General features: G+C 32.0%; 1 protein-coding gene across 1 annotated transcript; it reads left to right on the top strand.

Moving 5' to 3' along the window:
- The first annotated feature begins 234 nt into the window (after positions 1–234).
- Positions 235–16,805, top strand: LOC134277238 (transferrin receptor protein 2-like). The gene is made up of 12 exons (XM_062759556.1): positions 235–758; positions 4,640–4,925; positions 5,334–5,456; positions 8,951–9,056; positions 9,650–9,805; positions 9,977–10,072; positions 10,638–10,846; positions 13,342–13,485; positions 13,786–13,944; positions 14,742–14,952; positions 15,742–15,901; positions 16,224–16,805. Exons 1-12 carry the CDS (start codon positions 397–399, stop codon positions 16,390–16,392), a joined length of 2,181 nt encoding a protein of 726 aa, XP_062615540.1. The 5' UTR covers positions 235–396; the 3' UTR covers positions 16,393–16,805.
- The last annotated feature ends 1,381 nt before the right edge of the window (positions 16,806–18,186 follow it).

Genomic DNA, 18,186 nt, shown 5'->3' on the forward strand with positions numbered 1-18,186 from the left:
CTTGCAATCCAATCGTGAGAAAAATATTTTTTTTTTAAATTTTTTTTTAAAAAGAACTGCATATTATGCACATGCACTTCCACATGTTCAGTACATTGAAGATAACATTTTTAAATGGACTGCGCGGTTTTTGAATGCACAATAAGCTAGACCTTTAACGTTACATTTTTAAATTAATGTTAATTTTTCCTTGTTTTTATTATTGCATGGATATTACCTTTGTCAATCCAGCAAAATCTAATTATTGTTAAAGATAATTCCAGGTATTTTGCATTTGTCCTTCGTCAATACGGACCATCTGTTATAAAATTTACAACTTCTGATACCGTCCCGCGAACTTGTTAAATACCCTCAGGTGAAAACACTTCAAATGACTTGAGAAAGATTTACTTGAAAATGGCGACGCCGAAAAGCATGAAGTCGTTTCGATCATGGAGTTCTGTCGATTCTGTGGACCCAAACGATGTCCGCCATCTCTGTGAGACGGAAAACGATCCCACCGCCCAGAAGCCCTCGCCCGGCGGGCGCTGTGTCAGCACGTGGACTTTTTCTTTGATCGTTTTGATCATCAGTGTGTTTCTGCTTGCTGGAATATTCGTGGGATACTATATCAGAGATGGTCAAAACTATCCAGGTCCTAAGGATGTGCCATGCAATTTTACGTTTCGATCAGACGGATTTCGGCCTGATCTTTTGGAAATGGTTCATGAAAATGTCATGTATCTGATGTCGGGAGAGAGGGTTAGGGACACAGCTGGGTAAGTTATAGGGGGATTAGGATTCGTGGATTTTGAGGTCATGGATTAACTACAGATGTCCAGGGATTAAAACATGACCAGATTAACTAATTAACGCCATGTATTAATCCTCAAAAGTAAAACCGGATATTTTAGTTTGATGATTTTCTTTCACACAAGGAAGTAATATTTTACATTATACTTATAGCTCTGTTATATAGCCTGTGACATTGCATAATGTAAAGTGATATATCAGATAATCTTGTTTACCTTGAAATAAATATACTTTAAATGCATGCAGACATGCTTTTTCGGACTTTAGGGAATATGATACTAAGTGTGACAATTTTTTAAACCCTTCTGAAATTTCTCATAGGAATGGGGCATGCATGCATAGGGCCACCCTTCATCTTTTTATGGTTATAACAGTGAGGCTGAGAGCCACCCCTCTCCCCCCTTCCACACATGCACACCCTTACATACCTCCTTATTCAGTGTAATAAGAATTACAGTTACTGTAGAAGTACTTTTTTCTGCGTAGTATTATTTTAATACGCGGTCACAAACTGAACTTTCCTTAATATTAATGTAAGGCCTATAGTGACAGAAAAAATCATGGATGGATATCCCTCCAAAGACCATAACAAAAAATAATTTCTCTCCAGACACCATAACAAAAATAATGTCTCTGACCCCCCCCACCCCCATCCCACCCCACATCCCACCTCTTCTCCTAAAAAGGTTAATGTACCATGACTATTTTCTGAATTCCAGTTATTTATTCATTAATCAAATGTAGTTATTTGGTGAATACCTGCAGACACAAATAAAATTTTTACCTACTTGAACAAAAGTAAATATTTTTTTTTATTCTGATAAATCGTACTGATAAAACTATAAAATTACATTGTCATTGACGATAAGACACCTTATCATTCAGAGGCGGATATTATCATAATTAGACAAAATACCTCTTCACAATTGTTATGTTAACAGAGATCTTGATCAGCGATTTAAAGAACCTGGCACAATGATACAACGAAATTGGATAATCAACAAAATTGTCTGTAGCACCTTGATAGAAATCTATACCATAATCGCTTGTATACTTCTTGCTCATGGCATGACAGATGGTTTAGTGAAGGGTTTTCTTCTTTTAGGTTTATGATTTATATGCACTGTGTGATATCAGTTTGTTTAGAGGGAATAGGGGGGACTACATAGTGCCAGTGACAATGTGCATTGGTCCAATTAACTTGTGTCTCCTTTGTGTGTTTTCTTTTGTGCATGTGGAAGATTATTTTAAAATCCTCCATTACAACAAAGACGCTCACCAGGAGTTTTTCTCTTTTGTAATTTATCAGAGCCATAATAGGAAATTGTCAATAGAACTGTCACCAATGAAAAGAAAAATTCTTGGCTTCATTAACTTCAAATTTTGAAGGAAATTTATTATTTTTCTAAGGAGTGTTAATTTTGAAAAATTTCAAGTAAAAGTTCTGAACAAACAGTGCTATCTTTTTATTCTATTGTACAGTATTTTAAATATAGGCTCAAACATACATGGTTATTATAAGATAAATATTGTTCATTATAATTTGCTCTTTTTAATCTTCTATTCCTTATAGTTTTTTTTGTTGTTTTTTTGTTGTTTTTTTTGTTGTTTTTTTTTTTTTTTACATTTTCATGAACTATAAAAACTTTAATTTTGCAATCAAATGATGAAGATTCAAATCACGTCACAAACAAGGTTCCTTTGAAAGGTCAAGGTCATAATTAGAGGTCATTCAGGCAGAGTTTAAAAATTAATATAATCACTCACTAGTTGTTCATCTAATTGAAGTTCTTAAATATTGTTTGATTCAGTTCAATTAAGATCCAATGTGTATTTGAATTTGTTGGAAGTTTGAAAAACTTTTGGTCAGTTTAATAAAGAGATGTTTCCACAAGGTGAATTTTAAGTGTGTGACACTTTAATTGCCTGGATGATGTATATAAGTGGACCAGGAACTGTGACCAGTCTTTAAAAAAATCTATAAACAACACAAAACTGTGAAAAAGGGCATGAACACTGACCCCTGGATAATCCAGAGGTGGGATTAGGTGCCTAGATGAAGTAAGCATCCCATGCATTTAAGTCATGTTTACTGAATATACACTTATTAGTTATAATTTTAATAAATGGTCTGTCTACTGTTGCATGATCCATACAAGCCTAATTCACCTCCTTTCTAAAAGCTCAAATTTATAAAAAAAATTGAGAGAAAAAATTCATGTCATTTTTAGAACTCTGCAAAAAAGTGTGTTTTATAATTAATGTACTTTTTCAGAAATTTAACCCCAAAATTTATAATTTTTTATATATTTTTATTTTGTATTATTGAGCCATGGTCCTTGTAACAAGGCATTAATTGTATGTGTTAGACCTTTTTCTATTAGTTTGACCTTTCAATATTATGTGACATCATAGCAATTAATGCTGAAAATATTTGGTCTGTTAATTATAACATTGCGTTCACAGTAATTTAATTTTTTGCTGCAGGCCAATGTTTGACGAGACATGGAAAATTTTTGAGTCTGAAATATTTTGATGCTCGTTAGTTTTACTATCAAAAGGTATTTTCAGGCATTAAGTTAATAATATTTACCTTAAGTTATAGGTCAGATTCCTTAAAACAAAGGTTTGAGGCATAAATACCTTGTAAAATAATTAATACAGGGTTATAATTGCGATTTAGTCTGGATTTATTTTGGATTTCTTTTGAGTAACCAAGTACATGATGCTTACAGCATTTCACAATCAATATATTCAAAACAGAAAATTTCTTTGAAGTCGATCGCTCTCTATACCTCATTTCTGCACAGGTTTAAACTTCAACGGCATTGATACAATTTGTCGAGAATAATCGCGCTATTCACCTTCATTTTTTGTTGATAGACAGTGCAAATATACAAAGTTAACCAACCCTTTTCATAAAGTGCATAATATTGGTGTGTGAATCTCCTTACAAAATAGGAATCAAAGAAGGATTTAAATCTTATTTAGATTTTGTTAATAAACTGTCTTTTGCACCTTTTTTATCCTTACCTCCGCCCATTTTTTGACGACAAATAAAGGGTGCATTTTAAAAGGTGTTTTATTGCATAATCGTTTTGAAAGACAATTTCTTTATTTTGTTTTTTTTTAATAAGAGGTGCATAATTCTTCTGTAGCCACAGTATAATTTGAAGTTGCTTACTCAATTTACCAAATTCTTTGTAAAGCTCAGAGTTGCATTTGCCCAAGAGTGAAGTTTATTAAAGGTTTCTCACTTTCATAATTACAAGGGACAAATTTTTTAGCATCACTAATCATGCTCAAAAGTCTCTTTGTATCTTTTGAAGAAGGAGGGAACAGGGTAAATTTCAAGAGTTATATTTTGTAAATATCGTCCTTAGTTTGGATTCTTTGTGGGGAAGGAGGGATATAAAAATTGGCAAAATGCAGCAAGGGAGACAAACCTGAATGATTATTTATATGTTCAGTCTTTGATGAGTATAATTACAGACTAAATTATATGTATTAAAGCTTTTGAATGGTTACTCCTTACAGTTCATTATTCATTTGTTCTAAAAATGCATTATTTTAGAACAAACAATAATTTACTATGTCCTCTCTATGCTGGCCAGCTCATACGGCCTTCACCAGAGACTTCCATGTTGGTCTATCTTGTGTCCATCACAAAACAAATTCAAACATATAGTTGTTTTTAATCAATATTGTGTTTCCTTTCACATGAGTTTGTCAGCATTTAAAAATGTACAAAAATGGGAGATGTTCAAATGATTTTTGAAGTCTAAATTTATATTCACATTTAGATGTTTAATTTTTAATAAGTATGAAATTCTTCAAATATTTGCAGAGATATGACATCAAAGAACAACCAGAAGTCAGGTAGTTTGCTAGATAATAAAATGGTCCAGTATATCTCGGAACATTTGAAGAACTCGGGTGTGGATAAAGTGGAAACAATCCAGTACAGTGTAGAAGTTATCTCCCTTGATCCAGAAAATCCTTCTTCTATAACACTGAGAAAGAATGACCAGGAGATATTATCATTACAATATGGAAACAAAAATCCAGCAGGACAAAATAACTCTGAGCTGGGAGAGGAAGACCCAGTGGTAGCAGTTCCAGGGAGGGCAACGGTGAGGGTTATCACATTTTGGGGGAGGGGGTTTCAACCTCCCTTGGCTATATGTACAGGAAATTTGAGAAATTTTTAGCAAATTTGTGTGAGCAATATCATTTGTTATATTTATTAGTATTAAACTATACCTATTTCACTGTTAAAAATGTTATTGATAAATAATATGTTAAAATAGCTCAAGTAAATTCTCTTAAAAAGTACTAAATAAATGAAATGTTCATGTAAATTTCTTCTCTTAAAGTAAATTAATTTACATATTTCATGATCCTGAGGAGATCTAGAATTTTATCTCATTTATATATTTAATGTTAGATAAACATGATAAACAGTCAATATACATGTTTTTAATTTTTTTTCATAAAAGGTTATAAATTATATCAGAAAATTATTTTTTTTATATTTCTAGGGAAATCTTGTGTATGGATTTTATGGCAGAAGACAAGATTTGTATTTTGTAAAGAAAGCAAACATCACTCTAAAAGACAGTGTTTTACTTCTAAAAATTGGAAGAACTAGCATCCTAGAAAAGGTGAGGTTTGTTTGTTCCTTTGGATACAGTAGAACTTGCTTATAAAGAACTTATATCATGTCTAGAAAGATATTTGGTTTATCAGGGAAATTTATCTTTTCTACATCCTTCATATCATAATCTTTTCTTGACAGAGAATTTCAGTGATAAAAAGAACTATAGATTAAAACAATGATGTCTCAAGGACCTAAGCTGCTATCATATTTTTAGCGGTGTGCTAATTTTGGCTTAGTTCAGTGGTTTTGAAGTAGCTTGCAATCAATCTCTAAAATTTTATTTGATAAATTTGCACCTTTATATGTAAGTTCTGAATAAAGGTAAAGTAGCTTTGCATGGTTAGTTTGTTGTTAAACATAAATTAACGTTTTAATTATACAGTCATATCTGCAATTTATTTCCCAAAAGGTTTGACAACAAATTATTTCTTATTAATAACTTGTTAATGATATCTTGACAGTTATTTGAGAAAGTGAGACTTTAGGCTTAACCTAATGATTCCCCTACACTGTCTTTGGAATCTGGTTTTTTTTCCTATTTGATTGGAAATTGGAAGAAAAAAAATTATTCTTTTGCTGTCAGTTGTATTTAAACTCTTTGTTCCTTATTTTATCAGTTCCATTATTTTATCAGTTCCATTTCACATCAAAAAAAATTGAATTGCATATGAATAAATATACATGTAACTTAAACCTTAAATTTCTTGGTTAATTAATCTAGAGTATTATTCCACACACCTAACTTAAGCCACAGATGAAGTATTAAATTCAATGTTTCAGTTGAGGGAATATGAAAAGAGTCACCGTCATAAATTACCGTATTATCCCTATTAACCGCCCCTGCCCCTATAAGCGCCCCCTAGGTCATTTTCAATTGTCAGGAAATAAGAGCCACCTGTACAATGATTAAAATCATCTAGCATCGTATCAAAAGTCTGCCAAAATTTGAAGAAAGTGAAAATGAAACATGTCTTTTATCCAATTTCTCGATGGAAAATGAATCATTTAGCATAATTTGGGTGGATTATCTTCACGTAAAGTAAAGTTAGACATTATTTAGTGGTTCTTTGAATTTATTATTTTTTCAAAAGATTTTTTAAAGTTAAATATGACATTAAATGTTATAGAGAGAATACCTAAATAACCGCCCCCTTTTCGCAATTTTCCAAGCGCCCAGGGCGATTAATAGGGATTATACGGTATGTTTCATTTCATCAATCAATCCCCCCCCCTCTCCTGGTTCTAAGGGCCTGTCCAGTCAAAGAGGTTTTATATTCACAGAATATTACAGTAAAATTTGTCTAATCTGAATGTTGAATATTCTGAAAACTTGTTTTTGTTTGCTGGCCTGGTGCATCCAGCTGCACTTTGATAAAGAAAAAATATTATCCATATGCAGTTTTGCTTTAAGAATATTATTATTTTTATTAAATAAAAAATCCAGCAATAAAATTCTAATATTAATTTTCTCAGTTTTAAGAGATATTTGAAACAAATTTTAATTGAAATTCTAGATAACACTTAATAATTCATTCATGCTCTGGTTATAAGCAAACACTTCCATAAAAGTGCATTTAAAAATCTTAAGTCAATTGATTCACTACCTTGGTATTTTAAAATTTTAATGTTGTTTTGATTGGTGAGTTTTGTAGATGTTGCCGAACATAAAAATCCTTGATTTATTCTCTTCCCATTGCCCTATCAATTTTACCATATAATTAAATATTTGATTTGCAATTTCTACCTTTGGAAAATATTTATTTCAATATAGCGAGTGTTAATAATATTTAAGTGAGACTTTTAAAATTTAGTTTCTGATTTTCCTTTTCAAGTTTCATGAAAGAATTTCATTTTTGGATTTTATTGAAGCCCTCAAGTCTAATTGAATGGCATATTGACTGATAAGGCAAATTTTTGGTTTTATGGAGATTTAGAGAGCAGTGGTCAAAAACAATATCTTTTCCCTGAGATATTAATTTGTTCTATATACCTTTGTTTAAATAAGGATCAAGAGGTGAATGACGTTAATCGATTTTGGCATTATTAAAAATTGACCTCTAAATATTTCATTTAATTTCCTCTAATGAAAAAGTGAAAGGAATACACAGGTGTTTCTGGTACCTACAAGTCGATCTATATTAACCCCACAAAGCTCTCCACAGACACTGAATGAATCAGAAGTTGATTTCTGTAGTGATATTTTTACAGGTATTCCTACCTGGGATTATAAAGGAAAGGGTCAGGGTGTTTTATCTTTTTTGAATTGGACTCGATTTTTCTTTATATAAGTAAGACCAGAAATGGTACCATAGGAAAATAAATGTTCCATCCAAAAGGTCTTTTTCACATGTGTTAATGAACATGTACTTGTATATCTGATATGTCTCTGCGTTTTTTTTATTTACCTCACGTTCCTCTTTTTGCATGACCTCCTTATTGAAGAGTATCCAATCCAAAGAAGTCTTTTCACATGTGATCTTCAAATAATAATGTCAATACAGATTACAAAAAATTCATACTATCACTCAGTCCATCGTTAATATTTTGTGCATAAAAAAAGACTATTTTCGTGGTCCTTCAATTTTTCAAAATATTCACAAGGAAATCAAAAAGATATCAATGCAGTCTGAAAATTAAGAGGCCATTTTCTTAATCCAAATCATTATTTTAAAGTTTAAATTTCAGTGAAACATGAACTATATTGGTAAGGTCCTTCTAACTATTAGTTATGGCTAGATCTTAATTGAAATGCGATCCAAGGAAATATTTACCTATTCATTTATTGTTATAGAGACCTTCAAAAATTTCATCTTTTTACCTCAGGCTCATGTAATTTAAATTTTTCATTGGTATAAAAAGAAATGTGCGAAATATCATACTTTTGAGATTTTAGGATTAAGGTCAAGATCCAAGTATTTTTATGCCATTGTAAAAATGAAATGTAATTGAGAACGCTATAAAAATGAGGTATTTTATTGTTCGTCTTGGAAGCATTAGATGTAAAACCTATTTGTCTTGTTTATGACATTTTATTAATGCAGTTGTAATGGTCTTGTTGAATTGAAAGCAAAGGGGTCTTCTCGACATTCAAAACTTCTTCCCTCACATAAATTATGCACTTGCCTAGCATGGAAAGAATTTACATGTTCTAAGTAAGTGCATCTTAAGGGAGACAACTCTTTGATATTTTCAATCTAGTGTGTAGACATGGCACTTTAATAACATGATAATGAAATCAAATGAGGGAGATCAATAATTGCAGTGGAAAGGGATACAATTGCAATTTCTTATTTGTCCAGTTTCTAATTGCAAGTAAAATTTTTATTAGAGCCCATTGTAATATATGAATTGAAAATTCAAGTTGACATTCATTGTGCATTAGCAAATGTGCCTGTTCTTTATCTATACAAATATTTTTTTCTTACTGAAAGTATATTTCAATTACATTAGTTTAGGTTTTTACTTTCAAAAATTAAAATTAATCTTTTTTTTTTCTAGCTGAGACTGGCAGCCTCAGTGGAAGTGTCAGGGATACTGCTGTATCAGGACCCCTCCCACTACCCCGCATCACAAGAGGAACTCTACTCTGCCTCTCACCAACTCAGTAAGTGAAATCTACAACATACTGGTATGGATTCTGTATCATGAATTTTTTTAAAAGCTTCCAAGAGAGTTATTTAGAGTTATCAAATTTATTTCATGTGTATAAACATGATATATGAAAACTTTTAAAAGGTTTAAAAAGGTTATTTTAAAATTAACGTCAAGCGGAGTAATACGTTTTTGACGTAACTCATTGTGATGTAGGCAAGTTATGTTATACAAAATGGATAAAACCGTTTAACCAATAAAATGATGTGCTACAACTAAAATTAAATTATTTAGAGTTATCAATTTATTTCATTAATTTAATTTTGAAAACTTTCAGGAAATATTAAAGTAGTCGTTATAGACTGCATATATTACATTTTCAAAAGATTTTTGCATTCACACTTTCTTTTTCTACTCAACAATGAGTTATTAAAGCTTTATTTATATAAAAAGATACAGTAGAAATTCCATATACAATATTACCCCCCACTTCTCTAATAAATTTTTACATGTTTTTCATGGTTTGATTACCAGACAATTATTTATCCAGTATTTTTCTTTGGATATAAGTCTAAAATTTTTAATTTAAAATTCAATTTTTTTAAGGTAACAAATATTTTCCGATACCAGTACAAGTAGTTTCAAGGCGTGATGCAGATAGTCTACTGAAATCTCTTCAGAATGAAGGAGTTATTGCCCCTGAAGAATGGGTAACTCCTGCAGGGGTTAAACAATATATCGGTGTAATCCCAAACAAGACAAGTAAGTTTGAATTCATCTAATGGACTTTTTTCTTCATTTTAAATTTGAGGTAGTCAGTCCATTTGGCTAAATATAAAATGAAAATATAAATTTTAAAAAAATGACATTTAAAATTTTATATACTGAATTAAAAAAAATAATTTTATTTTTCCACTTTGACTTTAATTGAAGTTTCTCCGGTTGTTGTGGATCTGCAAGTGAATGTGGTACAGAGAGAGGAGACCATAACAAACGTGATGGGCAGTATATATGGGGACATGGAGCCAGGTGATTTATTTGTCACCTTTCTTTCTCTCCGCAGAGCTGAGACTCTCATTGAAATTGAGTTTTTAGTTAACCGGGGTAGATAAATGCTACTTCTTAGGTCACCTTGACAAAAACATGATGATTGAACTACATTTATTATTTATGTTAAACCAGCAGCATTCTAATAATTACCAAGTAATGCAATATTTTTTGAGAAGCTCTGAAACTACATGTATAACGTTATGGCTTGTTAGGATTGAATTAAATTATAACTTGCATAGATTTAAAATACAACTTTGAATGGACAAATGTTTTGGATGCTGGATCTAGAATATATTTTTCTGGATAAGGAACAGGTTAAAATTCGCAACTGGTCTATTCCAAAGAAACTATACAAGTCCTACATGTATTTAAATCAAAATTACAGGGATATTGATCTCACCAACTAGAAAATTTTTGTGTGAAATTTTATCTTTCTTATAGATTCATTCATTGAGCATGTTGAGGTGGGCTTTTTAATCTTTGATTACCTATTTATAATAATGTTTTCTTAAAACATTTGATGCTTAAACTGCCTTAATTTCAGATCGCTTTGTTGTTATTGGGGCCACAAGAGACGGACCATCAGGAAGTGATGAAGATGAAAACCTGGGCCTTGGGACTGCTCATATGTTGGAAATGGCTCAGGCATTCACAAATATAAAGTTATCAGAAAAGTGGGGCCCCAGAAGGGGTATACGATTCTGTTCATGGGGTGGTGGAAAAGAGCAAAGAGGACTAATAGAGTTCTTAAAGGTAATATCTTGGTATCAGTTTTCTTATTTTAATGACTTGTTTTATAGGATGATTTCTGTCATGCAAAACACTTGGAGGCATCATTCACATGACACTTTTTAGAGACTATAACACTTGGTATTGGATGCCTTATATAAATACAAAGAAATAACTGTAGCAGTTACTTTTAGGTGCAATAATGATCATGCAAAAGAAGATAATTTAAGGAGTGCATTGTGATAATAATTGATATCTGTATCACAATTTAAGTGGTCATAGTAAACATCTCGCATTCTCTCACATTTACTGCATCATCAACAGATAATTATTGTACTCGCCACAAGTTGTTGGCTGAATGTGAATTAGTCGTATAATTCTTACCTCACCTCAAAAAAGTTGGGGGTAGGTTTTGTAATACCTAATCATCATCAGCATTGATGTATTAGGTAAAATTTCTTTTCAAGTCACTACAGTATATCCTGTATTAATCAGAGATGCATGAAAGATGCTTCAAGTCTATTTTATTAAATTGTACCAGTCAAAGTTTCAGATGTTGCAATTTCAGTCAAAGAATGACCAGGTTAATGTTTGGGGTTAAAGATTTTAGAGCAGGTTTCATTTCCAAGTAACTCTATGCCCAATATTAACCAAACTTGAACGGATAATTCATCTAATTATGCGTACTTATGCTGGATCTACTACATTTTCCAGATGAGTATAAATTAACTATAAACCCTGCACATGTATGATTTAATCAAACTTGCATGGATGATAATCTAAGGATGCACACTTCCAGGCTTGGTTTATAGATGCTGAATTTGACCTACATTTACAGATGATGGATAAGGTTAAAGCCCGAGATAATAAGCACCGCCTTCAGATTTACCTGGTCTGGATTCCCCCGTCAATCAAATAAATTAAGGACCATCATTGGGTACTTGAAAATGATTGACATTTAGCTGCTAGTCCCTGTGTATATCTTTTTCACCTTGTTTGACACGCGTGGCCACCTTCAAATTAACTTTCGGTCTTTTGATGTTTACCGCTAAATTACCATCCCAATGAGGGGTCATTTCGATGCAAACAATTTTAGCTTGATTATAATTGATTCTAATTATCTGTATTACAAACATTGAAAAATGAAAATGTTCTCAAAGTGTTTCAATAAAATAAATCAAGATAGTGTAATTTTTTTTTTAATGAAAAGTGCATAGGTGGCTGTAATTTTGTTTTTACTTGTAAAAAGATTCTTGGTTTGAGACGCAGCGAAAAAATTACGATGAAAATAAAGGAAAAAATAACCTGGTAACATTTTTTGCTTGAAATGGATAGTAAGGTTGACATCAAAATGTCTCATTAGTAACAACTTCGCCTGGACAAGTATTACAGTATTTAGAGTTTCTTTCTTTTCCTTTTCCCTTTTTATAACCGAGCATTTCTTGCTACGTGCTTTCTTACCTCCGTTCAAGGTCACAGGTGTTAAAAATAGTTTTAAAAGAAATATAGAAGTTAGCAATAAATCAAGATTTTGTTGTAAGTTTTTTAATTATAATCTGAATTTAGTTATCGATAAAATACACACATTTGTATGTAATTTTAACTTAACGAAACAGTCGTTATGGCGAATTTTTCACAAGATACAGAAAGTACATTTGCTAAAAATAGGACCATGCGACTTTTTATACAAACGGGAAGTAACTGTTTCTATTTGACCGTGATTGAAGATCTAATTGCTACGATATTTACGATAATTATGAATAGCTTTTAAGATTTTGAGTGTTTTACTGTTGAATTTATACCTGTATTTCATTATATTTCTTTTAACAATGAACTCAAGTCATTGATGCTGTGACAAACAATATGAGGTACATACCGTAGATTTTGTTTTTTGTTTTTTTTGTTTGTTTTTTTTTATACAAAAGTCGACCGGTGAGATTTCTGCTTGTTTTAATATTTGTTATGTCAGAAATTATTTACAATGATCATTTATTATTACTAATGATATTTTTTATTCACGATGTCGAGATTTACTAATTTTACATGTATGATGAACAGAAGCCCAGCAAGCTGTACAGGTTATACTCATTGACTTCCTGTGTATACTGTTTGTGTATAGGGATTAGCGCTTCCCACGGTCTGCACGACCATCAATGCCTCGGGGTACCATGCTTGTAAAATTTAGTCCCTCCCCTTACCTGAGAAAACCGCACGGTTAAAAATCTCGGCCTTTAAAGTTGTTGATAAGTAACTAACAGCCCTATGCTTCAAACTAATTGCATGGTAGATACATATATATTGATGCACAGCCAAAAGAGTTTAGATGCAGAATTCGACACAAAGTTTGCAGATGAGTAAACGGGTTGAAGTATTTGGAGTATCTAGCCATAGGCCATAGACCAAGAAATTATAAGGCTTATCTTAACCAAACTTGCATGAATTAATGTATAGGCAACCCAAACCTAGGCTTAGTTCTTTAAGCTGTATGATTTCAACTATTTTCTTTATGTTTGTTTCAGTCAAATCGATATGTTTTCGGAGCACAGACTATAGCATACATTGACCTTGACCTCTACATAGAAAGGTCACTAGCTGATGATACAGTGTTTGAAGTTTCCTCAAACCCAGCCCTGAATAGACTCATCCAACATATTTTACATCAGGTAAGAATATTCTAATACATGTACCGTATAAGCAAAATCAAGATCACTAAATTTGAATATCGCTAAAAATTAATTGTGCTTTATTTGTAATAGCTTCATTAGTGAGCTTTTTAAAATCCCTAAAATTACATCTTGCTAAATATAAAATACTTATTTTTAAGGACATATCGCTAAATTTGCATCTCCCTAAAATTTCCACTTATACGGTAGTCACTAGTATTTTTATTCATAATCCTAAAAATAAAATTAGAAAATGGGAAGTCATTCATTCAGTGGAAAAAAAACGGAACTGTTTTGTAGGTTCCTCATCCTGAAGGTAAACAGCTGAGTATAGCAGACTGGCAGTTTGACAAACTCGTCAGTCAGTTTGTAGCGCACGGAAATCTGGTAGTCCGCAACATGGTGCAAAGGCTGGGGGTACCAGTTGTCAGTGTCGCATACCGAGTCAGTCAGAATTCTGTAAGTCATATGTCTTAAACTGATCATGATTTTAGATACACTGTTCTTGAATGTTTTTGAATTAAAATTACTAGAGTAAAAAAGGTGAAGATCAACACATTGTTCCATTCGGTCATGCTTATTTAGTCATTTTAATACTGATGATTTAAAAACAGGAAAATCCATTGAATTATAAGTATGTCTTCTTATTTGAAAGCAATCTTTTATAAACAGATATCAATAATTTCTTCTGGTTTAATCTTATGGTAAATAAAACTTCATTTCTAATTTAGGCTAAAAAAAAATTAATTAATAGTTTCTCATGCCAAAAAAATCAAAATTCAATGCGGCAGGCAGGTCAGGTTTTACCTTTTAAAGCGAATTCTTAATAAAATGATAATAATATCCATTTTTGTTCTCTGAAATTGTTATAATATAAAAATATATTTATAAACATTTATTTAAAAGTTAATTAATGAAATATTGTAAATTTAAAAGAAATGTTTTGTTTTTCTAATAAAAACGTCTGTCTTAGCATTTATAAAAAGGGGAATAACTCAATTTTTTTTTCAACTTGCAAAAGTAGAAAATTAATTGAGTTATTTCCCTTTTCAAAATGTCAATAAAATTGATCAATGTGGCTGTTTTTGAACTGATGCGGCAGTGCCTGAGAAACTATTGATTAATTTTTTTTGGCCTTATTTTAATGATGTGAGCAATGTGATAAAACTTATATTAAACAACTATTTTGCTTTAACCTAATACATGCATGATAATTACTGTCACTGTGGTATATTAAACAATGTTTTCACAAACAGGATAACAAAGAAACCTCATCGGTCCTTCGTGACTCTCTTCATCATGACCAGTACCACCTTGCCGCCGCCAGAGTTATCTCCCTTTTGGCTCTTCATCTGATGGACAATTACCACCTTCCTCTTGACATGATCAACTACACCAAGTTTATTCATGATGTTTTTGCCAGAAGTCTTGTTGATCTGTCAAATGCTAAGGAAAAAGTGGATGTTGGTAAGGGTTTTACATTGATCTCTGATGAAAGGTCTTGCAAGTTGGAACTCCTTCTCTTTGCGTTATTTTCTTTTATGTCCTAGCTGTTAATTATCTGTGTCATTATTTTTCTGCATGACCTTATTATAATAACCTTACCTTTGACCTCAGTTTACCAACTATTAAACAAAAGTGCAGTTGTTTTTTTTTCCAATCCATTAATACCTGACTCGAACATTCAAAGCCTATTAACATATATATCTGGATAGAAAAAAAAAAATCTAATTTGAACATGTCTTTTACAATTACAGAAACATCTATCATGTTACTATACATTTTACATTTTTTTAACCTTTTTTCCTTTTAAATTACTTTAAACAAAAATTTACTGCTTAGCACATACTTAAGTCTGTGTGTGAAATATGTAACTAAAAAACTAACACTGTTGAATTAATAGTACATGTATCTTGAGTGCACTGCCCTTTATCTTTAAAGTACATGTATTATGGATACATATGTCAAAGTGATTTTGAAGTCCCAACCACCCAATTTCTAAAATCCTTTGATGTCTTAATTAGATTTTAATTGCACAGTTCGATTGAGATTAAAATGATAAGGTTTGACTCTGTTACAATGTAGCAAATAAATGCTAAGGAAATAAAGTGCAAACTTGCACTTCAGTTAGTGCCGGTGTAGACAGTACCTATATAATTACATTGACGTATGTATTAATAACACTGCAAGCTTGAATAATATTATTGACGTATGTATTAATTACACTGCAAGCAATTACACTGCAAGTATTTCTAGGAAAGTTGCACGAATATATTGACGACTTGACACGAGTTGGAAAGGCTTTTGAGAATTATGTCACCTCGGAAGTTTACACCCAAGTTCCTCTCGGAAGTAGGAGAATGAACGATATCAAGATGGGAGTGGACAAAATCATGACTTCTCCACATGATTTTAGGTAAGCTAAAGTATCCTGGCTTCTATTTTATCTGATTCTTTGAATCAATCATCATTATGCATTTAATTTTTAGTTCGTTTTTTTTTTTTTTTCTATATTTTCTCAACAGTATGCGGCTGTCTGATGAACATGAAGATCAAATTAAAAAAAAAAACTTTTTGTGTTGTTTGCACATGCTGTTTTGAAAGTTAATGAAGGGAGATGTGTGCATACACTGTTAACAATTTAGGGAACTCCTGGCAAACCTTACATTTTGGTTAAACAAAGTTGAAACCATTAATTTGTAAAAAGAGTGTTTGATTAGTCATTCTCTTACCTCTAGGTATAGAAGTTCTCTGCTGTATGCCACAGCCTCTGATGGGAGTTCTTCTCTGATTAAGGAAGCCCTACAGGCAGCAGAAATCACTGGTGATTGGACAGAAGTGCAGTGTATTGTGAACACTGTTAACAGGGCTATACAGGAATTGAGGTCATATCTTCAGCTCTCCTGAAAAACGAAAACAATTTCCCCAAAAGGAGGTCAAATGAGAATTCTCGAAGTGCCAAATGTTACCCACCCCCCTGCAGATCTCAGTTTGCAGCATTTGTTTAGAGTTTATATATCTTCCTAAGAGAAGGCAATTATTACAGATAACAGCCAGAATTGAGACACTTAAATATAATGTATATTTGTGTATGCTGAAAGAAATGTGCATACTGTAAATCACTTTTTATTCGCGAGAACTTTATTTTCGCGTAATTACGCTTGGTAATGCGTTCGAGAAAATTTATTTCTCGCGTATAAAAGTATTCCATACGATTATATAGAGGAATAACAACTATTCGTGAAAATTACGTCTTGCTTACAAAGAGTCAATGACAATCTCGCGAAAATAAGGTGTCGCGAAAATTTAGTGATCTACAGTAATTATGTTCCCCAAACGAAGTTGGGGAACATATTGTTTTTACTCTGTTTCTTATTATTATTATTATTATTATTATTATTATTTTTCTTCTTCCTGGGAAAATTTTGTCCACGAGTGATCTTGTAAACTACACATCCGACTAAGGTAAAATGTTTTTAGGGTCAGTAGGCATGTTATGTAGATTTGCCAAACAAAGGTCATTTTGCGCGCACGTGCTTGCAAGAGCGCGCACGTGCAACACGTTAAATGGCCAATATAATGTATATTGCCTTTACTTTTCTATTTTTTGATGGAATGCTTTGAAACTCATAATGTATGGATATATTAGTATTAGACATGGTCAAAATGCTATCACGCGCATGCACGTGCGCTTTTATTGGTTAAAGTCTCAATATCTTTCTTGCTTTTTCAAAATCCTTTGAAATTTTTATGCATTAGGATATCCTACAACATGATATATATTATCATGAAAACACGTGCATGCACGTGAGCTGCAATCTGATTGGCTGAAACTTTAAATAGCTATAACTCGCTTGATTTTCAACCAAACAGGAGGGGTTTTGAAACATAGATATATATAATGGACTTCTACAAGAAGGTATGGTCACCATGCACATGCATACACGCGCATGTACGTGCGCTGCAATTTGATTGGCTGAAACTTTAAACAGCTATAACTCCTTTGGTTGGCAACCAAACAGGATGGGATTTGGAACATAAATATATATAATGGACTTCTATAAGAAGGTACACCATCATGCACACATTACGTGCGCTGCAATCTGAAACTTTAAACAGCTATAACTCCCTTTGTTTTCAACCAAACGGGGAGGGATTTAGAACATAAATAGATGTAATGGACTTCTACAAGAAAATATGGTAACCATGCTCATGTATGCTCGTGTGTGCACGTGAAAGGTTAAAATCAAAAATACACTTGAATGAGCGGTTTTTTTTTTATACTTTTGGATTAAATACTCTAATATTTAGCATTTTAAAATATATATAACTTGTGTAGACAATATGATATGGTCATTACGCACATGCATTCACATGCGTAAGTGTGCAATGATAAAATTTGAATGAACATGGTACACTTCTGGGTAACGTTGTTAAAGTCTCAAATGCATAGAGTTTGTCTTATTTAATGAAGCCTACAGGGAATATGACTATAAAAGGGAGTTGGGGAGCGTTTGTTTCAAACTATTTGTCTCTTTAAAATAGCACTAGTTGTCAAATGAATGCTTCATCATGTGAAATGTGTAATAAAAGGAAAAACTTAATTCGGTAATGTTTTGCACTTTTCTCCATGCAAGCATTACCATTTATAGTTTATTTGGTGCTATATGTCATTTATTGTTTAATCTTAATTTTTATGAT

Source organism: Saccostrea cucullata, unplaced genomic scaffold, assembly GCF_032062105.1.
Source record: "Saccostrea cucullata isolate Sc308-1 unplaced genomic scaffold, CSIRO_AGI_Scuc_v1 ctg1221, whole genome shotgun sequence".
Lineage (NCBI taxonomy): Eukaryota > Metazoa > Mollusca > Bivalvia > Ostreida > Ostreidae > Saccostrea > Saccostrea cuccullata.